Here is a 26,376-nt window from a genome sequence, read left to right as displayed (position 1 = left end):
ATTGATAAAAAAAAAGAAGCGCTCAATTTTTTATCCAATTTTTTGATGTAATAAAAAAGGGACTTTCAAACTAATTTGCCTACACCATGGTTTTATCACGAAATTAAAAAGTATTTTGACACTTCTTTAATATCTCTAAATAGTTTAGTAGGTATTTAAACCTCTTAGTAGGTTAAAATAAAGAAAATTCTAAATTCACAAGCATAGATCTCAATTTAGTAACTAAATAAACAAAATTAAAATATATCAAAATAAACTGAACATTTTAAAATATAAATTGATAACTTTTAAATAATATTTAAATTTTTTATATCACAAATATTTAAAATATGTATCAATAATTTATGATAAAAATAAATGAGTGTTACTCGCATTGTTCAACCCGATTCGACATGTATTTTTGTGGATCGATCTGAGTTGGTGAGGTGATTGAGTTGAGTGGCGGGGTCATTAAGTTTCACCCACTGGCTCGACCCAATCACCAAATAAATGATGTCACATTTGCATTTAGTTAGGAACTTGGCTAAGACATTAGTTTTCACGTAGAAGTATAAGAAATATATGATTTTATTATAGGTAATATGGTGAAGAGTGAAGATTTACTTCTTTTAAAAAAAGCCGACAAAAAAATTTATCAAATGCAATGCACATATTGATAAATTTAGTTAAAATCTTCACTTTTTACCCCATTCTAATTTTCACCGAAGAAATTCCCTTGTGTCATTTCTAGACAAAGCTTGCACTAACTATTCTAGTTCCTCTTGATTGACTTATTAATGGGCCTATCAAAATGCAAAGAACCAGGATATGCAACATCTGTGTCTCAATCAAATGATATTGGTTGAATAAATTGTATTTGGATTAGTTTAAGAGCCTATTATCAAAATTACATATTTATGAGAACTGAGAAGGCCATGGACATAGGTACCAAGATACTTATTTGAACTGAATAATATTGTTGTTTTCTATTATGTCTTGTAAGTTTCTGTGACCTATTCATACTCTGCAATTTGCATCTTGCTCCTCTATTTTGAGCTTGACACAAGGAAAAAACAACTATAGCAAAGTAAATGAATGATCAGATAAATAAGGTGGGGAAAAAGAAGTTCAGCTGAAATAGAACCTATTCATTAACATATTTTTAAATTTTGTAACTTTACATAAGTAAAAAATTGGTTGGAAAGCATTTTAGATTTACCAAAAGAAACCAATTAAAGCTCCTTCACTAATCCTACCATATATTATATATCCCTGCCCCTAGAAATGCTGAAGATTTGAATTTTTACAATTGAATGCCAACCAAAGAATGAAAAGAATAAATTTACATGAGGGGCAAGATGATACAGGGAATCAGGGATAAACCAAAAACAATAAAAGAAAACATGGCATTTACAAAGGCACCAATGGCAAGGACCAACAACAAGAACCATTTGTGACTATGCCTACTACTCATTTAAAAATTGGAAGTCTGGATTCTCGAGAAGCTCCTCCGCCAGTTTCATGTCTGAGAAATCCTTCTCTTGCAGTGATATAGACAGGTCATCCACTGAGAAAGGAATGCTGTGAAAGAAAGTCTAGTTAACATCTCAACTTTAGGCCAAAAAACTGAAAGATATGAGCCTGCTATACAAGTTTTCACTCAAAGTTCATGTTCTGTTATTAAATCTCATTCCATTTGGAAGCAATCTAACCTGGAGCTATCATCCAACAAGAAAGAATCATTCTGAGCGTTATTGGAGTCCTCGACCATAAGCATCCTCATGCTTGAAAGGACCTGAAGAAAAATTGGCATTAATCGAATGCGTAAACTTCAGCTATGCCCCTGTCACTGAATTCAGATGCAATACAGATACAGACTTACATCAGGAGATACGCTTCGAGTATTGTAGTTAGCATCCCAGTAAAGCGAGCATATTCTATACAGCTGCTGGATACTTAGGATCTGCCGTAATAGTACCAAGAGTTCGTGGAAAAAGACATGAGAGACATACAGAAAATGACAAGACACAGATGAAGAGATAAAAAGAAATAATGCTTTCATGATCATATGCATAAGCATAATCTCAAAGCGCCTTCATAACAAAAAGAAAAGGAGGAAAAAAGGCACTATGAAGATTGAAATGGATAATGACTTACAGGGCATAAATCATTAATGATTTCATCATAGGAAATCCTATACTTCTGATGAATTACCTGTATATTGAAAATGACAAGGATTAAACTAAAACAAACGAAGATTTAACCAACAATGAAAAATGTCAGATTATCAAACAGCAAACAGTTACCAAGAATCCAACAGCCTGTCTTATGTGCTTGAGCTCATCCCAAGATGACCCTGCATACTGCACACCAAAGGAGATTAATTTAAGAGCTTTTCGGAAGATTTGTATGTTCCTAAAACTACGGAGAATGGCAAAGGTCATCATATTTCATTAAAATAATAAATTCCAATTGATATATGTACTAACTCAACTCATTACAGTCAAACAAAAACCAAATACCTCTTCCTTGGCCTGACAGCACCACAGTTCTAATTCAGCTAATCCAGCTTTCACATATTCCCCATTGCTGAACGTACAACAATCACGGCGCAGAAGAAGACTAGTAATAATATACAAAAACTTGTTAGCATTGCCACATTTTAAGATGAAAACATCATAATGAAGTAGGTTTCTTCTATGTTTAAATGATGTATGTGAAAAAAGGGGGGTAAATCTACTTACCTATTAAAGAGTTGGACATTAATATACGAGAATGTTTGACTGAAAATCTTTTGGATAAGAACTTGAGGCACCTAAAACCCACATCATGTTTCAGCATATTCAGAAATCGCATGGACAAGTTAATGGAGATATTGATAAATATTCAGGAATTGGAAAGTTGCTTCTTACAAAGTTCTCTTTCAGAGTACAGAGGAGGGTGTTGAGGGATTCGATAATAGTCAGCCAGTGAACCATAGGAGAATCTTTACCATAGGATCGACCAGAAGACCGTAACGTTGCTTTTGATGTTCTTGGTGCCTGCAAGGAAAAGAACCAAAAGCATACTTGACTAAAAGCAATAAAATGACTCGAATTTTTTTTATTTTGAGTTTACTTTTTAATGCTTCTAGAAAGTATATTAAGAATGAAGTATGTGGGGTCCAATGAACGAGTACTATATGGGATGAAACATAGTATTGGTTTAAAGCTCGCACCTGGATACATAATGCAAGCATTGGTGTTAACTCCTTCTTCAAGTTGTCCCGAATGATGCCATAAATTTTCTCCAAATAGGCGGTGAGCTGTTGCTTGAAAAGTAAAGCCGGGTATTTAGCCTCTACCTTGCGTACAACCTCCGATGCAGGGGTGGCAAGGTTTGCAGAAGAAGGGGATGAGAGAAAACTCTGCAAGTATGCCATTAAGTACATAAGCGAATCTTATAGCTAAACAAAAAATTAGATTACTAAGAATATAAGGAAGATACTTTACCCTGGTCATTCTTCCAAAGAGGGATGTTGGATTAGGTGGTTTTTTAGCTGGGGTAGCAGTTGATGCACCATGAGATTTAAGGCTTTGTTCGAGTAAAAATAATAACGCAGAGGTATTAGACAACCAATAGGCCATAAGATTATTTCCATCTTCATCCTGTATGGTAGAAAAGAGAGCAAGGAAGAAGAAGATGAAACTTATTTTCAACAAGTGCTTTCATAATACCATTTATTAAACCAGAAAAGTAGCATAAATAGCCATAAAAGAATTTCATTTTTCAACAAATACACATATGGATGTCCATATCTTTAAAGAAGTGGATGGAGGGATAACTGGAACAACAAACCATGAAACTAACCAGTGCTAAATGTATTACTCATAACAAGAATAGTGTCATGTAGAAAATGCATCCTAGAAACAAGAATTAGACTAAAACACACCACCAGATCCACCATTAAATTATTCAGTACGTTGCGATTATGATGGTAAGTATATCCTTACTTTCTCACTAAAGAGAAGTTCACTTTAGAGGAAACTTACCCAACTAAGTAAATTAAAATGCAAGTTTGTCAAAGTCATTAAAGAGCCATGTCCAAACTTTTACTAAGCTTTTTTCCATACAGTATCATGTATTATAGAGCATACTTCAGAATTTAGTAATAAAGTTACCTCAATTGCAGAACCAATCATCTGGATAAGGCGATCAAATACATTAGTTCTTTCGGCTTCAAATGATTTCCAGTGTAGAAGACATTTGTAAATGGTAAAAGCAGCAATAGGCTTTTCATTATTGAAGCCAATATTTTTCATAACACAGTTGACAAGTAAATCAACATTCTCCTACAATGAAACAAGTTTAAAATTGAGAAAAGTACTCTCAATTGAGAACTAACAAAATTGAGTTTGAGATTTTCAAGCACATACATGTTGTCGTTCAATGTAAGACCTCCTCAATTTACTGTCAGAATCTGTACCAAATAGTTTCACAGGCGTAACACACGTTTCCTGTAAAGAAAACTCATTTTAGATTCCACTAAACAGGCATACAGGATGGATCAGACATAAAGAGTAGCAAAAAAATGCACTTACAACAGCTTTATGCTCTTCAACGACATGGTGACCATTTTCCAGCTTCTGTAGATAAAAATGTCAGTCTTCCAAAAGTGCACACACAGAGAAAATGAGGAACTGCATAAGAAAGTAAGTAAAATGACCTCCTCTATAGGTGTTGCGATGTGTTCTGCTATTGTTTTCACAGATGAGTTTAGCTGAGATTGTTTCTGAAGAATATGGTTTGCAGATTCGATATCTGAGAATTTCTCTTCAAGCCTATCAATATTAATGGAAAAAATGGTCATCAATTCTGAGTATGTATGAAGACTGTTAAATTACGAAGCAAGTCATGATTCAAACGATATCAAGTTAATCACAAACAAAACCTTTGCATAGCAGTCTTCAGCTGGATTACTTTCGATTCTGCATCCAAAGCTTGCTTCAACCTTTCTTCACCAATTCTATTTGCCTCTTCATACCTTTTCTCTGTTTCATCAATTTTCTTTTCCAGTGAATTCACCAAGTTCTGTAACATAATCCAGGAAGCACTTAATTAATTATACGAAATGGAAACCTATCTTATGCAAAAGACGAGAATATTTTAAATATATCAATAAGCCTTTCTTTCGAATATAGTGCCAACATCTAACAACCTTACCTTAAGTTTTTCATTTTCACTACTAAGCTTCTCCAACAAAGAGTGGTCAACAACTGGAACCTCCTGTATGACAGGTACAATCTCCATTGCTCTTTTTGCAGCCTTCTGCTCCTTTTCAAGAAGTACTTTAGTTTCTTTAAACTGAAGTTGCATCTCATCCAAAGCAGATTGTAATTTTTCATTTTCCCGTGTTTTCGCTTCTTCCATGTCAACCTATAAATAATATTGAAGATTTAAGAAACTTTGCAAGGAATGATGTAAATAGCACAGATGTGAAATACATCACTGTTACATTTGTCAGAAGATAAGGAGAGACAAAATCCATTTCTATCAGTTACACAAATCAAGTTTACTCAACTAAGAAAAGTTTTAAACAAGTTTTGCTATTGAGCAAATAGAACATGCTATTGAGCAAAAGAATAGTCATTTACCCTCAAACGTTTTTCCAGCTGCAACCTCAATGTAAGGTCTTCAACTTGCTTTTCAAGCTTATTTTTAGCAGCTTGGAGAGCTCCTGTTTCTCTTGCAGCCTACAACAAACACAATGATAAGAAAATGGATAATATATGCATATAGAAAGACAATGCTGAAGAGTAAAATTGTTCACGGTCCGAATGTTGCCCACTGAAGTTGAGATTTCCAGATCTAAACCAATGAAGTTTTGGCAGTAGTACTACATTGATAATGGGTTAGCTTTGAAAGAGTGTTCATGAATAAGAACGAATACGTCGGGTTTTCTTCTCATAATTTCCCCAAAGTGATCAGAAGGTTAACCAGAAGTAAACCATAAGGATCAATGCTAAGCTATGATGGGATTCTTCCACTAACCTCAATGTCAATACAGCTTTGATTTGTTTAATTCTAAAATATTGAGGCCTAGGTAATCGAGACCTACAATTTTATTTTAACATATCTCATTGATGGATTCAAAGGATTACCATCTTGAGTTTCCGCAGTTCTCGCCTCGCCATTTTTCCTCTCCATGCACATTGTGTTGCAATTGCTGCCTTCTTTAATTTCATAAAATCAAGTTGTGCCAAGTACTTCTTGCAATGGCTCTGGAATACACAAATTCATTAGAGTTGGGGCGGGGACTATTTGAACCAAAATGAAAAAAAAAAAAATCAAATAAAACAGAGAAAAATTAAGCAACAATAACCGTTGTATGGAATTCGAATATTTGAAAAATATGAACAGTAGAACTGTTAAACATATTTTTATAATGATGGATTTTAAAAATATTCCCTACCTGAATGATAATCGCTGCTCTAGTACGCCTTCTAAAGCATAGCTCACAACGAGCAGCCATTACCCGCAAACCAGTCTGAATACAGACAGCAGACATATATAATTCTTCGTATGCCTTCTTAGCGTTATACATGCGGAAATATCTCTGAATCACCAAACTAGAAGCCTGCTGCCGCATTCCCTCGTAAACATGCCGAGAAAGTTGTCCTGCAGTCAGTATAAAGAAACTTGTCAGAATGATCAGACTTTCACAAGGTTTTCACCAAATCCATACAGCGAGCTAATATTTGAAGAAGCAAATCTAGCAGAGACCTCTGCATGCGGCTTGTATCTGCACAGCAGACAAACGAAGGGAGACAAAACTCTGGCGAGCCAAATAAGAGCGGATTTTCCGCTGAATAATGCTTGCTGAGCGTCCTAAGATCTCACTTCTGCGGGTGTCTAATTCTGCTATTTGACCAGCTCGAAGAAAAACCTTTGTTTTACCAATCTACAGCAATAAATATATCTGCTATAGTTAGTTGCATAGAATAAGCCTTATGTTGCCACTCTAATCAAACTGATGTGATGTTAAACATCATAGCATAGAGTTTTTCAAATACAAAGACACTGGAGAAAGAGTACTTAGAAGAATATATAGTTAAGGGATCTTTTGAGGAATCAAGGATTAACCAATAACCATGTAATTATCCAAGTTATTCTTATTTACTAGACTGTTCTTTGTGCCCCACTACCCAAACAAACTTATCCCTACGTCCACAAATCAAACTATAATATAAAACAGGATAACATAGCAGTGGTTACCTGATAGCCTTCAAGTCCAACATTCTCCAGAATCCTCTTGCAAGCTTGAACTTCATCGGAGCTGATAACGAAAACATGAGATAAGTGGTCATTTTTAGAATATGACATGCATGATAAGGAAGATGAACAACTTAGATACCTTCCGACCAAAGCATCAGGTGCAAGAAGGCCAAATCGATCCACAAATTCATCAAAGGTTTTCCGAGTGGGATACCCAGCACAGCTAATCCTAATTGCCTCCATAACTCCCTACAACCATACATACTATTTAATAAGCATAAACTCATTAATCTCAGGTTAACCATCAATTAAACCATTGAAAAAATGCTAGCAGTCTTACCCCACAACGGAGTTGCAGCAAGACATTTTTATTCTCAAAAATTGCTGGCTTGAGAAAATTATTGGGTTTCACACAACGGATGTAATGTGGCTCAGTGGAACTGAGAGTTTCAAGCAAGGATTGCAATTGTTGCTGCAGGACATATGATACGTCAATACCACAAAGATTAAGCAAGTCAAATAAGTTCTGTCGAACAAGGGAAAAAACTAACCTTAAATCGTGAACCAATTGAAGAGAACTTTGATTGTTTGGATGATTCTTCAGGAGAAGGTGGAAACAAACCCGATACAAAGGGGCATTTAGAAGCATAAAGAAGTGCTTGGTGTTCAGCTACAACATAATCTTTGTTCTTGTCGAGGAATAAATCAGTTTGATAAGTGACCTAAAATTGACACAGATTAATTGCAAATGTTCCAAAGAAGAAACAGAAGACATGTAGCATTATGGCCTTATATTATACCATATGTGTGTTCTATTTATGATATGAATTTAATTTGTATGCATCATCAGTGTGAAAAAGTTCTTCACAAACATCCAATCATTGAATGACAATGTAAAACTTTTTTATATTGATAGTGCATAGCAATTAAACTTTTATGGTCTGATATCTGAACACCCCCCCCCCCCCCCAAAACAAAGAAAACCCAAAAAAAAGCTCAACTTACATCACCGGCATAATGGCAAATTGTGAAGTCACTAAGTGATAACTTGGGCTTGCTAAACCTTTTATGGTTTTTGAAGGTCTGATACAGCTTTTGAGCAAAAGTTTCATGTGTTGATCTAGGAAACATGCTGCATAACACACACACACACACACACACACAGAGTGATGCAGAGCTATCAGAGCATGAACAGAAATACTTTAAGAAATAATTAATTTTAAAAGTACTTACCAAGCTTCATCCAAAAGAGCAATAATGCCACCAGGTTTCTGAAAACGAATGCATAAAAATTATTTTAAAAGAAATACAAGCACAATTGCATCATTTGTATGCTAACAAGAATAATGACAATGGAAGTAGTTCAACATTTTATTTCACTCTTTAAGGGGAGGGAGATAAGAGTAAATATGTGTACGTACGTTCACATAGAAATTCATTTCCTGATAATCAAATCCAGTAATATAATTTTTCCCCCTCTTTTGAGAAAAGGCTGTTGATACAACCTTGTCTCCAGACTGATAAAAATGTTACTGATTACTAAGTTTCCATTCCTTTAAGCTACTGGGGAAAAAAAGGAAGTCCATTTCATGTCTCTTGTTTGATTTCAAGAAAATAGTCAAGCACCTTATTTAACACATTAAGATCATATACCAAAATGCATGTTATAAGAGACAATCAACGTTAAGAATTACGAATAAAACTATGAACCTTTTCAATGAGATCTAGAATATCTTGATTGTCAACAAATTCAATATAACTCCAATCGATCTCCTCCTTCTTGTATTCTTCCTGCTCCATTTTGAAAACATGCTGGAGAACAAATATTTTAGATCATGAGTACATGTTTAAATTGAAAAAGAAGTAATGGTGTTTATCTTTCAACTATACAAGCAAGAGACACCAGCAATTATAAACAAAATAATATCTCTATAACAAACAAACCTGATTAAAATGTTGCTGAAGCTTTTCATTGGTCAAATTAATACAAAATTGCTCAAAACTGCAAAGTACACATAAATAATATACCAAATCAACAATGCCACCTTTGCAGATGATAGAACTGCAACTTGAATGGTAGTAACGAGTGAACACAAGCAATGGCATTTCAATAAAATGTATTTAGTAGGAAACAAAACAAAACAAAGGTTGTAGGAGTTAACACACCTGTTGATATTAAAACTCTCAAAACCATAAATATCAAGCACACCAATTAAGGATTTTGAGTCAGTATCTTGTCCAATTGAACTATTAATCTTGTCAACCAACCTAAAAGAGCATGAGATAAAATTACAGAAATAGAGATTAATACTTGGATCAATTTGATCAAATTTTCCAAAGTGTAACCAAGGTTCAAATAAATACATTTTCATGCAATCTGGTTATAGGCTTACCAGTCAAACAACCTTGCATAAACGATCTTAGCCAAAGCATCTCGGCTGAGTGCAGCAGCTTCTGGATCCAGCCATTTTGTAATTGTTTCATCACGAGTAACAATTACTCGTTTGCAAAGAGAATCTTCAAGTGCCTTAGCATCACACCTGAATTAAATTATCAGCCAAGGTTGACAAGATATGAAATGCAAACCTTTAGTCGATGCAACAGTGCAATATTTGCTCACATGAAAAGCTCAGCTGCGGTCTGTAGATGGAACCGAGATTTCTCATCTTTTGGAGCAGATGAATCTATCTCCTTCCCTTTCATGAACTCAATGTTGCCAAGATGCAAAATTGCAGCAACAACTCGAAATATTGCATCCTGAAGAATGACAGGAAAATGGAAAGGCAAAGCATTGAAGCACAGGTAAAGATTTAAGAATCTAATCATGAACTTAAAGAAACTTCCTATAAAATACCTGCTCCTCAGAACTCATTCCAACAACATCCATTGCTCTCCTTGTAGCTATATATTCTTTATGTTCGTCAATCCCTTCTAACTCATAGCAATTTGATTGATTCAGATAGTGAAATGTTTTTGGATGTCCTAACTTGTACTTCATAATCTCCTGTCAAAACAAAGTCCTATCATGCTAAATTTCTGTTACCCCATTCAAATTATCAGCTAGAGCTAATAGCAAGACCAATAATGAATAATGACGTGCTCTAAGCTTCTAAGCACTGAAAAAAAGACCACAATGAATAACAACCGCATGCATTACCATAATTAAGCAAAAGGGCATAATGTACAACGAACACTGTATACCTAACAAGAAGACAATGATAGGGAAAGGAAATGATCTCTTATTCTCTATCAAACACTCTAGAGGTCCTATGTCGGGGATTTTTGTTTAATTATCAGTCACTCAAATGTGTGATTTCATCCAGAAACAAATTAGTGCAAGAAAAAGAATCCCACTACCTCCTGCGGTGCAGCGCAGAGCATGTAGAAACAGTGATAATTCCTCTCTGGGTCTGATAGCTGACAAACACGCGATCTTTCCAGCAGATATGTTCTGATAGCAGCTCCTGAAATTCTTCCCCTCTGATCAAATTGAATCTCCACAAACTTACCAAAACGACTGCAGAAGTCACAAATTATAGTAAGACAGCATGGCATAAAAATAATGCTATATAACTAAATAAGAAGAAAACTTACTATTATTTCCCACCTTGAATTATTGTTCCTAACCGTCTTTGCATTCCCAAAGGCTTCAAGAACAGGATTGGACTATAAATCACAAAAGAGCAAAAATGTTCATGTTTATATTATTCTTATGAAAACTAGGTACTAGAAATTATTAACAAAGAAATAAATTTACGGCATTCAAATGAGCTTGCGAAACTAAACTCATGAAGTTTGATTCTCTTACCTCCAAGACTTTTTGCTCAACAGTTCTACCTTCAGCAGCAGCTCTCCCTCCCATGTAGGCAAGATACCGCATGAGCAACTTAGTACTTTCTGTTTTACCAGCTCCGCTTTCACCGCTGACTAATATTGACTGGCTGATTCCCTCATTTATCATAAGCCTTTTGTACCACAATAATTTATATGGTCAGACTTATAAAGTAGTAGTAGTAGTAATAGTATACGCCATTTACAGTGCAGCAAAGAAGATTACCTATATGCAGCATCTGCAACAGCAAAGGGATGTGGACTTAGCTCACCAAACACTGCTCCTTTATATTGTGCCATCATATGACTATCATATAAATGAGGAAGCTTTACAAAAGGGTTCACCGCAATCAATATATTTCCAGTGTAAGTCTGGAAGCAAAGTATTGGAGTAATTAATTAGCATAATATTCCACATTTCCAACCATACAACATCATCAAAATATGAAATACATACGTAAATTTCATTGATATCATATCTTGATCTCAGATTTTCTAGTACACCAGGTTCGTGTAGGTATGCAAGCTTTGTCATATCGTCTACTCCACTTGGCGGAACTTCAGTGTCTTTATGATAAATACAGGACACTTTAACAACAACCTGAATTTCAAGGCAAAATTAAAGGGAAATTCCAAAATTTGAGTTAGCATTACACCGAATAAAGCATGGGCATATTGCAATACAAGAAAGGACCCTCACCGTCTTCCCTGAAGTGCAAGAGACTTTAACTTCTTCTCCATTAACCTCCAAGACTTCACCATCTATCCATGCTACTTCAGAATCCTCAACCCAAACATGGGACCCAACTATAGGAGTGGTAGCAGCAACCTACAGTGCAGAAAGTGTCCAACTTTGCTTAACTAATCATAGTAGAATTCATTTGCCCCTCTAAATAAATTTATGCATAATCAAGCAACTAAAACAAAAGGCATTCACAGAACAGACTTGGAATTGACGAGAAAAGACCAAGAAATAGATACCATTTTGATAATGGGGATGGTATCAAGAACTGAGCTTGCAACTGGATCTACGTGCAATGCATCAAAGGGCAACTCCACCACTTAAAAAAGAAGAGTCTTGGCACTGCCCCTCCACGTTCACAAATGTGTGCTCGAAATGGTGAAGAAAACCAAACGGTGCCTATGAAACTGATTAAAAAAGAAAAAAAGAAGGAGATAAAAACGCTTCAAGAAGACCACAAGTGTTGGAGATGGGATTAAGCGCTCTCTGCTTCTGCAATGGGGTTTATGTTTATTACTCTTTTTTGGTTTCCAAGTCTACAGGTTGTTATGGTGTGTTTCAGTTCAGCTGCTGCTTCTTTTTCGCATTTTTCACCCTTCTTTTCCATATTCAGATCATGTTCATTTTTGTCAAAAAAGACTATTTATGAATGTTGTATATAAAAAATTATACTTCATGATATTATCTGAGTAACTAAAGTGAAATGTTAAAATCATTGACTCAATAGATAAGAAATGATTTTTTAGACATGATTACATAAATATAACACAAAAATAAATGGACTTGGAAATTTATTTATCTATCGCACAAAGAAGCAAACTTAAGAAAGGCAAGAAAATAAAGATGAAAATATAAATTTTTTTATTTCTTAAAAATAAAGACAAAAAGTATTTTATCTATGTCATTAATATATATTTTCTAATTAAAAAATATAATCTATACAATTAGAAATATTTATGGACCGGACCGAGTTTAAATAGATCCAAATCAAGTCTAAAAATTATTGGGTCTATTTTGATCCGATCCAAATAAATCGAATTAAATTGGATTGATCTTATATAAAATTAGTATATATAAATTTGTAAATTTTATATATTAAAGTAATAAAATTTTACAATAAAAATAATATCGTATAATATAAAAAATATTAATTAAAGTATAAAAGTATAATATGACATTATTAATTTCATTAAAATATATTTTTTAATGTAAAAAACAACTTCAGATTCGGTCGAGTGACTCAAAACATAAACAAGTCCGACACAAAAATAACATCAAGTAGAAATAACAAATATAAATCCGACAAAATATACCTCAAATTTGGATTGAGTTTCGGTTTAGATCGAATTTTGAACACATTTAAATACAATCATATATTTAAACACATAGTAGTTGATATCCTGATTCTAAAAATCATATCGTAGACGGTTTGACTTGATAAACTGAAAATTAATTATTAGATTGATTTGGTTTAAAATTAAAATTGCTTTATAAAATAGGTCAAAAATTGAAAATTGATTAAAAAAGTAGTCAATATACAATTTTTTAGTTATTAATCAATTTAAAATATTAAACACAAAAAGATTATATATTTTATATATAAATATATTATTTTATTATATCTAATTCAACTCTAATTAAATTTTAATTAAAACTTTAACTTTAAAATATTTAACTATACTAATTTGTAATCGATTCGATTTTCAAAACTTTAGTTGATGCTCTTTTTTGTAACGAGTGTTCAAGATTTGAGTTCTTGAATGTAAAATAATTAATAGGGCAAAAAACCGTAATAAGCCAAGGCTAGTTTCAAATTACGCATATCAGCCAAAATGAAAATCGTTTCAGCAATGAGCCAAGGCATAATTTAATGTAATTCGAATCAGCCTGGTTCGAACTACATTCACTAGTAAATCGAACCAATCTAGTTCGAATTAGGGTGGAAATCGTTGAACATAATTCGAACCAAGGTGGTTCAAACTCTATATGCTCATAATTCGAACAAGGCTAGTTCGAATTATACCTATGAAAGCTAACCAAGTAATTCGAACCAACCTGGTTCGAATTACTCACTTTTTGGCTCCAATAGTAATTCGAACCTACCTGGTTCAAATTACTCATTATTCGGCTATATAAGGAGTTCGAATCAGCCTCATTCGAACCATTGTTCCTTTTCCCTACCCCACCAAATCCCAGAGAAAATGACCTAGATTCGATCCGACAAAGACCTGATCGGAATACTCTGCCGATGGGGACGATCCGGCAAGGTTATATCGGTTGGACGGAGTTGCTCATATAGCCGGGGTCATCAACGACGAGGTTAGTACATAAAAAATTTCGTGCTAGCGGTATATGTGAGTTAGTGGTTTTGCATGCGGTTTTAGTGGCGGTTTATGTTAGTGGTTAATCGAAGTGGTATTGCTAGTGGTTTAGTTGAGAGATTTTGCATGCGGGTTAGATGGTGGTTTAGTTGGTGGTTTATGTAAGTGGTTTGTGTTAGTGATTTATGTTAGTTGTTTTATGTTACCTGTTTTACGTTAGTGGTAGGTGTTGGTTGTTTTATGTTAGTTGTTTTATGTTAGTGGTTTGTGTTAGTTGTTTTATGTTAGCTGTTTTATGTTAGTGGTTTACGTTAGTTGTTTTATGTTAGTGGTTTATGTTGGTTGTTTTATGTTGATGGTTTATGTTAGTTATTTTATGTTAGTGGTTTGTGTTAGTTGTTTTATGTTAGCTGTTTTATGTTAATGGTTTAAGTTTAGCTATTTTATGTTAGTGGTTTAGTTGTGTGGTTTATGGTAGTTGTTTTGCATGTGGTTCTCGTTAATGGATTGTTATGCGGCTTTATTTTGTATGATGTTTTCTTGATGATTTATCGTCTTGGTTAATTAAGTCATTGGTTATGAAGCTGGTTCTAACAATGCGGTGCATGTAATGCGCAGCCACAGCGATGCATCAGGAGCATGCAGCGGCAGCAGGGCATGCGACTCGATGACAGATACGTTCCGTACTTGCAGATGGCCGGATTATACCATCTTGCAAGGCTGAACGATAGATGGTTCCGGTTAGATGAGGCCCTTGTCAGTGCCTTTGTTGAGCGATGGTGCTCGGAGACGCACACGTTTCATATGCCGTTCGGAGAGTGCACGATCACACTTCAGGACGTGGCGTACCAGTTGGGTTTGCCAGTGGACGGGCGTTACGTGAGCGACTGCCTATCAGAATTCCAGATATACATCCAGGGTGGCCGTCCAGCTTGGGTGTGGTTTCAGGAGTTGCTTGGAGTGATTCCTCCTCCGAGCCATGGTCAGAAGTACGCAGTAAACTGCAGCTGGTTCCAGGAGACTTTTGGAGAGTGCCCCGAGGGAGCCGATGATGAGACTGTGCGGCGATATGCCCGTGCGTACATCATGATGTTGTTGGGTACGCAGCTATTTGCCGACAAGTCCGGCAACCGCATTCACATCAGATGGCTTCCCTACGTAGCTAGGCTTGAGGAGATGGGATCCTACAGCTGGGGGTCTGCAGCACTGGCATGGTTGTACCGGTGCATGTGCCAAGTGGCGAACAGACATGTGGTCAAGTTAGCGGGCCCACTACAGCTACTTCAGTCTTGGATCTTCTGGCGATTTTCTCGGTTTAGGCCTGCAGGGTATGAGACGTTCAGCTGGCCATTGGCCTCGAGGTACTCTATTCAGCCTTCTCTACTTCAATTTAATATACATAACTCCATGTTCATTAATAATGTATTACAAATCTCTCACACGTTTAATTAGCCATAAGACACATGTGAGATGCAGGTGGTCAGGTTACAACCCTTCCGGTAGCGAGAAGGGTCCTAGAGTGCAGATTTGGAGGCTGAGGATAGACAGGTTACAGGACAGGGAGGTGAGTACGCTACTTACTAAGTTGCTTTAATTAACCACACTTTATGAATTGCGTCCATGAGTTGCCCTGACAATGTTGAGTTCTCTGTGCAGTTTATCTGGATGCTGTATAGCAGCCCCGACGTACTTCAGGTTGTGCATCCAGAGGCTTTGGAGCCTCGGCATATGGAGTTGTGGCGGTCTGTGACGTCACTGATATACTTTGCCGTCATAGAGTGGCATCAGATCGATAGGGTTCTTCCGCAGTTCGGCGGGGTCCAGCCCCGTCCGCATCCCGCCCTAAACATCGACTTTCTGATGTCGAAGGACGGCAGAGGCGGCGATCGATAATCAGACTCCACTACCTTGTACTGTACCCCTCGCCGGATGCTGTAAGTCTTCACACTTAACAGGGCCTCATCTTTATCCTGAAATTGATGACCAACTTGGAACTCTGTCAGACCAGTAGTCCCTTCCGCATCTCTAGCTCCGAATCCAACAAAGTGCCCAGAAACCCCCTCCTGCCTCATGGCATCCAAGTCCAAAGAGGAAAAATGTGGTGGATACTGCTGTGTGCCAGAGCTAGAACCACCTACCGCCAATGCAGGCTCACTCGCTCCGATATCATCGCTGCTGTCATCATCAATCATATCCGGCTCGACGTCATCCTCCTCTGCATCACCTAACAATCCGTCTCCAACGCCAAGCGGTGCAACGCCCTGTAAAGCGTTCGGCAGAAATTCCCTTGATCCTACCTCGTCGCCTACACTGCCATTGAGATCAACAGCAAAAGACGGGGAGGCGACAGGTTGGACCGCTGGCTCGTACACAGGGACAGAGGAAGAAGCAACGGCAGGCCTGGAACTAGAACCGGCTGCCATGGCCAAAGTGGTGGTATTCCGGTTCGAACCCCCTGAGCTGGATACCACATCAACCAGCTTTGCCAACAACTCTGGTGTCCTCTCCTCCGAAAACTGCCGCCGACAAAGAAACATGACTTGCAAGTCCTCATCACTACCAATCGTGAAACAATCATACTTCACCGTATCCTGAAGGACCGTGATTGGAATGCGATAGAAAAACTTCTTAACCTGCTTTGCACCTTCCAGACCAAGTTTCATCAATACAGATCTAACAAGGTCATCATAGCTCGTCGTAGGACTCACTACAATACAGAGAGGATCCTTATCTGTGAACTTCACCCCAGAACGAGTTTTCCTCTTAATGGATCCTCTGTGGTGAACCAAAACAACAAAACTCTCCTCACTAGCCATCTTACACCCTCTAATAAGAGCAACTCACGTTTACAACCATATATATACAGCTCTGTCTCTCACTAATTCGAACCAGCCTGCATCGAATTATGGTTTGTGTAATTCGAACCAGCCTGGTTCGAATTACTTTGGCCAGCTTCTCTCTCTATAATTCGAACTAGCATGGTTCGAATTACGTGCGTTACTAGTTCGAACCAACCTGGTTCGATTTACGTTGATCTCTTTATTGGTAATTCGAACTACTCTGGTTCGATTTATTACTAAATGCAGTTCGAACCAGGTTGGTTCGAATTATATTAAAGTATTATTTGGCTCATTACTGAAACGATTTTGATTTTGGCTGATATACGTAAATTCCAAGTTGCATTGACTTATTATCGTTTTTTGCCCTAATTAATATATCAAAACTTGTTATACTCAAATATAATTACCTATATATTAAGAATATATGTAATAAAAAATTATTAGATAACACTATATATTAAATGATTTCATTTCATAGTAATCAAAGAAACAATTGTCGAGACTTGGGTTCTCCCATAAAAACACGCAGTAAAGTAGCTTAACAATTGATTTAAGAAGTAGAATTTGCTCTAAATAGCTAGAGCTGCAACAGAAACTATTCAATGTATTATTCTATTTATTAAATATATAATTTAAAAGATTATCACAATTTCTTAATTTCAACGAAACTAAAAAAATACAAGATTCTTTCTATTAGTGAATCATTCTTCTGCAGATTGAATTGACATTTTAAAAACGGTTAAGTATTTTTTTTTTAAATTTTGAGTCAAAATGAAAATTGTTTTCGATATATTTTTTATTAAAATCATACTCAATGTTATAAAACGTTATAAAATCATCATTTTGTCTACGAACAACATTTTTTAGACAATTTTATCCTTAAACAAAAATAAAAAAAAAACTTTAAAAATTGGGTTCCACCAGATCCATCCCCCTTTCCACCCCACACTCCCTCACTTTTTTCAGAAGCCGCAAGCTCTTCCCTTAGCTGCGGCACCTCACACTACGGTTACCACCAGCACCACGATGACAATGACAAAGGATCCAACTCTGCCGCAATTTCGACAGGAAGAACCGACTATAGCAGAAAACAGAGAAGCTCGTGGATCTGCTGAACGGGGCGGAGGCGAAGAAGAAGGAAGAGGCGCTGGTGGAGCTGAAGCGAGTGGTGAAGGACCTACAGCACGGAGAGGACTTGGCAATTTGTAATTTTCTAGGTGTTTTAGAGTTTTTGCCATACCTTCAAATCATACTCTCAACACACCAAAGCTTCAAATCGTACTTTCATAATGGCGGAAAATGGCATCACCGACCCGCTATTCCCTCTATCCTCCTCTTCTCACCACATAATCCTCAACCTCTCCAAATCCCAATTCCCCCATCCCGTTTAAGTTCATCGGATGCTCCGAATCCCCAGTTATTTCTCCTGCTTCAATCGTAGACTCCTTCCGAAACAGCACACGGAACGTAGAGGGAATGTACGAGTGGGTGAAAATCCTTACCTTTGGCGCTAGTTCAAGTGGTGGTGTTCGGAGCGTGCTTGATGGTAGGGTACTTGGCAACGAAGTTGTTTAGCTATTTTAAGGGGTTCTGAGTTCATCTTTTTCAGGTCATTAATTGGAATTTGATTATGGTAACTTCTGTTAGGAAAAGTATTGGGTATCAACAAGTAATCTGCCAACTTTTGACAATAATAATTAATATTTGTTTTTTTTATTTTAAAAAAAATCTAAAAAAAACCCTAACCCCATCGTCCTTCCTTTCTTTAATCGTGCTCCACTCACACTCAAACAAAGTGTCTCCATCTTCCTCCCCTCGAGCAGCGGTCGACGTCATCGTCATCCTGGTTACTATCGCCGCCAGCGTGTCTTCACGCAGACCAGCCATGTCGCCGCAGAAACCGCCATTCGCATCTTCGACCACATCCAAGCACGCATCGCATCCCGTTCCCGTCTCGTGAAGCCATCGCGCCACTCGCATCCCAAGGCCAAGCTCGCGTCTACGCCGCCGCGACCTCCACTCAGACAATCCTCTGCGCAGCATCGGTCCCCTACGCAACCAATCCCGTTGCTGCAAAGTGCGCTCTGCATGCGCTGTTTCCTTCTCTGTAGGGCCATGACAGCGCCATCCCCTCGCGATTCGTAACGCCGCCGGCAACCGCAGCGTGCTCCCTCTCTCGTTTCTACCTTCTCAATCCTTTCTACTTCCTTTTTTAGTGAGCCAATTCATCTTCTTTTACTTTTTCTTTTCTAATTTCCTTTTTTCCTGCAATTTAATTTAAAATTCAATTTCTTCTTTAATTGTTCCGATTGTTCCAGTTTGGGTATTGTTTTTGTTATATATTATGATGATGAGTATGGTAGACGGCAGATTTGGGTCAAAATTTATTATCTTATTATTATTTTTTTGGTTGTTGGTTCCTTTTGGAATTTGCACTATTTGTTGATTTTTTAGGGTTTTGTATTCTATTATTACTAATGAAGATTTAGGTATGCGATTATTCTTAGAAATTATGATTCTATTTTTGTTGTGAAGTAAGCCTTGGATAATGTTTTGATCTATTGATATCTCAAGTAAGCTTTGGATAATGTTTTGATCTATTAATATTTAAAGGCCTCATGTTTAATTGTCAATCTCATTATTCTGTATGTATGATTTCAAACTTATAACAAGGCCTTATTGTTCGAAGAGGAGACTTGATCATTACCAAGTTCTGAGACCATTCATACTTTAGAGGCTTAAACACAAGGTTCATTAATAGTCCAGCTGCCTAATATTACTAAGCTATTGCTTCTAAGTTTTTTTTTTTTTTTTTTTTTTTTGCATACTTTGATCTTGTTCTATTCCTTAAAAAAAAGGGAAGGAAAGCTTATGTGGCTGCTTATTTTTGTTATGGTTCATATACTCATTACCAATAATTTTATTTTTTGGATTCTTATTTTTGTTATGGTTCATCTATTGAGAGCACCATAGCTTTCCATTCGTCTTGTTTTATTCCTTAAAAAAAGGAATGAAAGTTTATGTGGCTTCTTATTTTTGTTATGGTTCATATACTCATTATCAATAATTTATTTTTTAGATTCTTATTTTTGTTATGGTTCATCTATTGAGAGCACCATAGCTTTCCACTGGTTGAGGACATATGCAGGGCACCAAGATAAACCAAATTCTTAGAGAGTTGTTCTAGTTGTTCTATGTTTTAATTTTTGTTACTTTTATTTTGGTGGATTAATTTACTTGTTTGGAGTATGGGTGTGTGACATTTTAATTTTTCTTCATCAATGATTGTATGAAAATATATGAATTTGCTAGTGATATCATGCTAGCAACCTCTTGATCACGGCTCCCTGGAGTTTCAGTTCCTCTGCCTGACCTGCTTGAGAAACCAAGTTAGTGGTAGCTTTCTTTATATCTTCCAACTTCTCATACTTAGTGCGAGCAGCCGCAATTTTTCTCTCTTATAACTAAAGACACATCTAAGCATTGAAGACACATCCAAGCATTAGCAGATCATATGCTGGGAGGGGCAACTGAATCAAATAGATCAAGGCAGCCTAATCCATCTGAAGAACCTGTGGTGCCCTCTGATGTTGAGCCTGACTAAAATAATAACTAATTGATTTATTTTTAAAATGTTTCTTAAATTCTTTAGTCAAATGTCCTGCTTTTTGCATAGATGACTGTGAAGCTATCAATATTTTGTTGAACTTAGATGCCTAAAGTATGATAACTACAATGTATAGTGGTGTTGCTTACAAGTCTTTTATTCAGGTATGTTGTTTGCCCGTGTATTATCAACTTCGGAATATGACATAATATTCTTCTCAAATTTGAAGTTTATTGTTTAGTTTCATGAACTGTGAACGTTGGGTTGTAGTAAACTATCTTAAGATTATATGACAAATAATTATTTATTTCTTTTTTACTTTTGTAGTCTTCATTAAAAGTTGGTCTTCTTTACTAAAGGTAAGGGATTGTATTCAAAGATTAAATTAGGTACCCCAGAGAGAATTTAAATCTTACCTGATTTTAAGTAGTTATGAAATTAATGACACATCCAAGCAAGTTTTAAACAAAAGACACATTCATTAAAGACACATTTATTAAAGATACACCTCTGTTTGAGAAAACTGTTTAGTCAAAAGGCACATCCATGAAAGACACATCCAATCAAGTTTTAAACATAAGACACAACCATGACAGACACATTCAAGGAAGTTTGAAACAGAAGACCCATCTATTAAAGATACATCTAAACAAGTAGTTTTAAATAGAAGACACATCCTAACAAGTTTTGTAATAGAAGACACATCCAAGCAAGTGTAACAAAAGACACATTCATTGTAGACACATTCAAGCCTTAAAAAGCTCCTCTTTAGCCACTTTTAAAAGCACTCCTAACTTCTAGAAACTAGAAGCACAAACACATAAACTTTTTTTTTACCAAACACAAAAACAAGATACCTGTGTTTTTGAAAAAAAAAAAAGCACCTCTTCGAAAAGTTTACTAAACCAAACCTCAATGTTGGCACGTTATTTTCATTTGTATCATTATGACATCATGGTAAATAAACAGATATCACATTACTACTGTCAAAATCATATTCCTTAAGCTTCTAATTTGAATCATTGAATGCCACCAACATATAGTACTAAATCCTTCAATCATTTATGCTAGTTTGTCTTTGGCTATAATGGGTGGAAAAAATTTGTAATTTTCAAGAGTCTAGTCAAAGATATGTCCCATTCTCAGAAGCTTTTCCTGCAAGACCATACAAAGGAGGATGATCCTATTATTCATTAACAAGAATCAAATTTCACTCGTCTCTTTAGAACTGATAAAGCATAGACACTGCAACATTTTTCTTATTGTCGAACAAGATCCAAATCAAACACACAAATTTCTTATTTGCAATTAGCTTTCTAAAAATTGGATTTTATCTCAACAAAATCATATTTGAAAAAAAAACACGATTTTTAAAATGGGATAAATACTTGTGTCCCTTGATAATTGCATAGCAACAAGAAAACAATTCTGTTTTCCATTAAGCTACATGTAGGAAACAATGAAAATGCATCAAATCATGATTCACGTGTATAAGAAATGATTATTGAAAACAGGAATAAAACTAAAGACAATATCCCTGATATCCATCAACAAGGAGTTGAGTGCAATAGATAGAAAAAGTCATACCTCACTAGATTCTGCACCAATCATTTGTAGACCAATAGGAAGCCCGACAGTCCCACCTCAACAAATCCACATGACAAAATACGTTGGATGATTTTATCTTTTTTGATGATATCTTACCCGAACTTGTTTATTAACTACATGAACAAAGATTAAGGAATCAAATAAAGAGGTTGAAATGATGCTTCAAGAGCAAAGGTGTGCCCTGTCTGCAATAAGATTGGAAAAATATTTTCTATCTTAAATATGCTTTGATGTCTTTGGTAATGCATACTCTTTATGTATACAATAGCATGAAACATAATAACAACTAAACTGAGAGTTTTTTACATAAGAATCTCTCAGCCAAAACTAACATCATGATAGCAAAATAGAGTATTTAGAGTATTAAGAGTATTTCAAGTTTTCATCCGTGATCATCAAAACACAGTTTAAACTAAGACACTAAAAGCCTAATGTTATTTATTCAGCATGCATCATTGATAACTTTTTCCTTGGATGCTTGAAACCAGGATTTGAAATAAATTGGAACATCCTTGATACAGTACCCTTACTGGTAGCTGCCATTGTTTCAGTTGATACCCTTCGAATTGTTGTAGGTGGTGGAATCGGTGGTGGAATGCTCGACTGAATGTGGGGTGGTTGATGTGGCCTGATGATAGGTTGCTTGGTTCTGGCACTAGGTGAAATTGGCGTTTGAAAATTGGCCTGACCTCGCGACGACGGTGGTGTCATAGTTATCTACATATAACGAGTAACAACTTATAAGATTGTTAAATTATAAACCTCTGTATTAGAAGCACAACATATTCACTATCTTTTAACTTACCACGTTAGGCACTAAACCTGAATATGGTGTTTCTTATAGAACTTGATTTGCATTAACATTCACATTCTACAAGAGACCAAATAGCAAATCAAATTGTAGTCCAATAAAAAAGAAAACAAATACCACCACAATGATCTCAAATTAATTTGGTTGAATTTGGTTTTACTTGTGCTTGTGGAGCTGTTTGAGAGACATTGATCTATTCGACGTTTTGGTTTAAGGTTCTAGAACTAGAACCAGCTCTCGATGTTATTCTTCTATTTGGATTGGCTGGTCTTCTAATTGTTGTTTCTGGTGGGCCTTTGTAGGTCTTGTAGTTGTGGCCAGTCTTTCCACACTTGCTACAAGTGACCCTAAATGTTTTCTTCACTTTGGTGCCGTCAGTTCTGCTAGCTTCAATCTCAGATAGGTCTTTTCTCCTTTTCTTCACGGGTCTGCCTACTGGCCTCTTTAGCTTTGGTGGAATTAGATTCATGTATATTGTCTTCTCCCAATATTTCTCCTGGTTGAATGCAGTGTTGATATGTAGCTAGTGCTGCCCCAATCTTCAGCAGTAGGTGCACATATATTTCAGGTCTATCCCCTCTTCTAGCAATGGCAGCAAGTGCTAAACCCTAAACCCTTCTACAAGACTCTAAATAAATGTATAACTTGCTAAATAGTGGAGGTGATTGGGAAATTGGTGACACATTCAAAATTATATGGCTCCCTGGGTTACTCCTCAACAACTCAGCCATGTATTCTCTCAACTTACTATATTGTGCCCTCTCATTGCCAATCAAATGCTCTCAAGCCTCTTTCAGAGTCCTATATACCATCTTCCCATTTATTATGACATTGTAATCGATTTTGATGTGCTCATATGCCTCACTAAGGGTCATGTGAGGTTGAGTTCGGAGCTTTTTTTTCAACTTCTTTGCCACTCATTTCTAACTTGCCATGTTGCTGCCGAATTCTCTAGCATAAGTCTGCTAAGAGATATAGCTATTTATTTGGTAACTCTTCAATTGAGTATTCCATGTACAATATATAAGGCATGGGTAAGGTGACTCATTGGCAAGCCCACTATTGGGCCCATTTTTAGGCCCATTTTCATTCAAAACAGTAGTAGTTTCAACCTCCATTGTTGGATTGGACATCATCACTTTCATTATTAGTTTGGGCATTTCCATTAACATCTTCACTAGCATCATCTTCTTCGGTAGTCTTGTTCTCCATATTCACATTCTCTTCAGCCCCATTCTGCTCATTTTTATCCTTTCCATTTGCATCATCCACATTTCCTTCTTTTTTATTCTTTGATTTTCTCAGTTTCTTAATCCTCATAACACCATACTCACAGTCACACCTAATTCTCCTTTAGTCATTCTTTATGTATCTTATCTTTCTCCCTTCATATATGATATAGTCCTTCAAAGCATTCCTGAACGTTTCAATGGTTGGAAATTCCATTCCTAATTCGAAATAAACTTCACCAAATCTAGCCCCTTCATTGAATTGTGGAAATTCATATCTCTCCCGCTCATCCTTAGAACTCTTAGGAGTTAATAATGTCTCACACTCGTAGTCAAATGCAGGTCCTTCTATCTCCTCCTCATACTCCTCATCCTCTTCATTAACATTAATGCTATGAACTCCAACACCAGGCTTAGCAAATCTTGTTGTAGTACCGCTAGGCCTACCAGCCTCACTTGTCCCACCAGCAACACTAGATCTAGCAGAACTACTTAGCCCAACACCAATTAGCCTAGCAGCAGTAATAAGCCTAGAAGCACTACTTAGGTCAGCACCAATAAGTCTATCTTTATTCTTCCCATATTTTGGGCTACTCAATTGATTCTTCCTTGTAGTTATGGTCCTACTTTTAATATCCTTTTTTGTCTTCTTCTTCCACATATTTTTTTCATGGTTTGTTTTCTTTTTCACTCTTAACAGTCTTTTTCCTTATCACCACACACTCATCTTCACTACTATCAAATTGATCACACTTCAAATCATGGTCTTCATCCTCAAGTGGAGCTAACATTATTGGGTGATCAAAGTATAACTTAAATTCTGGACTCTCCTTATTCTTTTCTTTATAAGTACGTAGCTCATTGATCTGAGCATCTCCTTCTATGGGATGTAATTCAGACTCGAGCTCAGAGGCAGAAGAATCAAATCAATACATAGCTTTGTAATCATGATACCCCAACCCTTTGAATAGAGTTTTCAAACCAAAGAAACACAGCAAGTCAATGTCCATTTTGAGAAATTTGTCTACTTTTCCATCAATATGTAGCAACAAACCCTTATGATCTCGCACAAAATGACCTCTATGGTGAAAAACGGGAACCACAAAATACTCCATCTACAAACAAAATTAAAATAGACCAACATTAACAAAATCAAAACTACAAACTCAAATATACCATTATTTGTTGCTTATAACTACTGAACATGATATATTTTTCTAACAAAAACAAAACCCATATAGACTAAACACCATTACAACTTACAAATTTTTACCATCACTAAACCCTAACCATCCAACAAAATTAATGGATTAATCAAGTAAAGTATTATTGTATCCTATAAATTAGCCTAACAAAGATTATGTACTCACCTGCTACTAGGGGTGTTCAAAACCGACCAACCGATCCAAAAAAATCGATAACCGAATAAACTGAAAACCAAAAAAATGAGTTTTTGCAGTTTTTTCTGCGGTTCGGTTAGGTTTTTGGTTCTGATTAGGAAAACCGAACCGAACCGAACCAAACCAATTTTATAAAAAATCCTAAATTAAACCTACCCCCAAATGACCTAACAGCCGTAGCAACAACATAACCCTAACTCTTCTTGCCCCTTTGCATCCAATTCTCTGAACCCTCAGCGCCTTTTGCTCTCCCTCTCCCTTCCTCTTCCTTCTTCTACTCCGCGCCTCCACCATTGCTGTCGGCCTGCCACTGGACAACACCAACCATGACTCGCGTCCCGCGACCCTGTTCTCTCCTTCTCCCTTCCTCGTAGCACTGCTCTCTTTCTGTCGTCCTCCCCGGCACGGCTCCATGCAACACGTTGTCGTCCTCTCCCATGGATCCACGAAGGCTGCAGTAACATGCCGTCGTCCTCGTAGCGCCTTTCTCTCTGTCGTCCTCTCTGCCCTCATCCAGTCTGTCTGCATCAGCAAATCATCAAGAATGGAGCCTGAGTCAGGTTGGTTCTTCTACTTCTGATCCAGCCTCTTGCTATTTTTTGCTTTTTGATTTTCTATGTTCTATTGATTTTTTACTTCTTGATTTACTATTCTCTCTTCTTCTAATTTTTGCTGGCTGCTGCTACTATTATCTTTTTTTTTAATTTGTTAATTATTAATTTTAATTTGTTAATTAATTATTATTATTTCTACT

General features: G+C 36.4%; 1 protein-coding gene across 2 annotated transcripts; it reads right to left on the bottom strand.

The window, feature by feature from the left end:
* Nucleotides 1–1,109: 1,109 nt before the first annotated feature.
* LOC107647929 (myosin-6) lies at nucleotides 1,110–12,422 on the bottom strand. Of its 2 annotated transcripts, XM_016351979.3 has the most exons (39): nucleotides 12,046–12,422; nucleotides 11,765–11,893; nucleotides 11,522–11,665; nucleotides 11,291–11,436; nucleotides 11,042–11,198; nucleotides 10,841–10,899; nucleotides 10,591–10,750; nucleotides 10,088–10,237; nucleotides 9,854–9,990; nucleotides 9,627–9,773; nucleotides 9,400–9,501; nucleotides 9,178–9,235; nucleotides 8,944–9,045; nucleotides 8,467–8,504; nucleotides 8,239–8,365; nucleotides 7,785–7,955; nucleotides 7,574–7,705; nucleotides 7,373–7,482; nucleotides 7,234–7,294; nucleotides 6,742–6,919; nucleotides 6,431–6,636; nucleotides 6,120–6,239; nucleotides 5,613–5,711; nucleotides 5,182–5,394; nucleotides 4,910–5,049; nucleotides 4,685–4,799; nucleotides 4,560–4,604; nucleotides 4,395–4,475; nucleotides 4,140–4,310; nucleotides 3,471–3,626; nucleotides 3,197–3,385; nucleotides 2,892–3,020; nucleotides 2,724–2,794; nucleotides 2,502–2,601; nucleotides 2,286–2,342; nucleotides 2,137–2,193; nucleotides 1,862–1,942; nucleotides 1,692–1,774; nucleotides 1,110–1,560 (listed from the first exon to the last, which is right to left on the bottom strand). In XM_016351979.3, exons 1-39 carry the CDS (start codon nucleotides 12,046–12,048, stop codon nucleotides 1,446–1,448), a joined length of 4,539 nt encoding a protein of 1,512 aa, XP_016207465.1. In that variant the 5' UTR covers nucleotides 12,049–12,422; the 3' UTR covers nucleotides 1,110–1,445. The 2 variants fall into 2 exon arrangements, with proteins under 2 accessions (XP_016207465.1, XP_020959968.1); XM_021104309.2 differs by having other exon boundaries at nucleotides 7,234–7,482; nucleotides 12,046–12,183.
* Nucleotides 12,423–26,376: the final 13,954 nt, after the last annotated feature.

Source organism: Arachis ipaensis, chromosome B6, assembly GCF_059453495.1.
Source record: "Arachis ipaensis isolate K30076 ecotype BB chromosome B6, ASM5945349v1, whole genome shotgun sequence".
Taxonomy (NCBI): Eukaryota; Viridiplantae; Streptophyta; class Magnoliopsida; order Fabales; family Fabaceae; genus Arachis; species Arachis ipaensis.
This window is presented reverse-complemented; position numbering and strand designations above follow the sequence as displayed.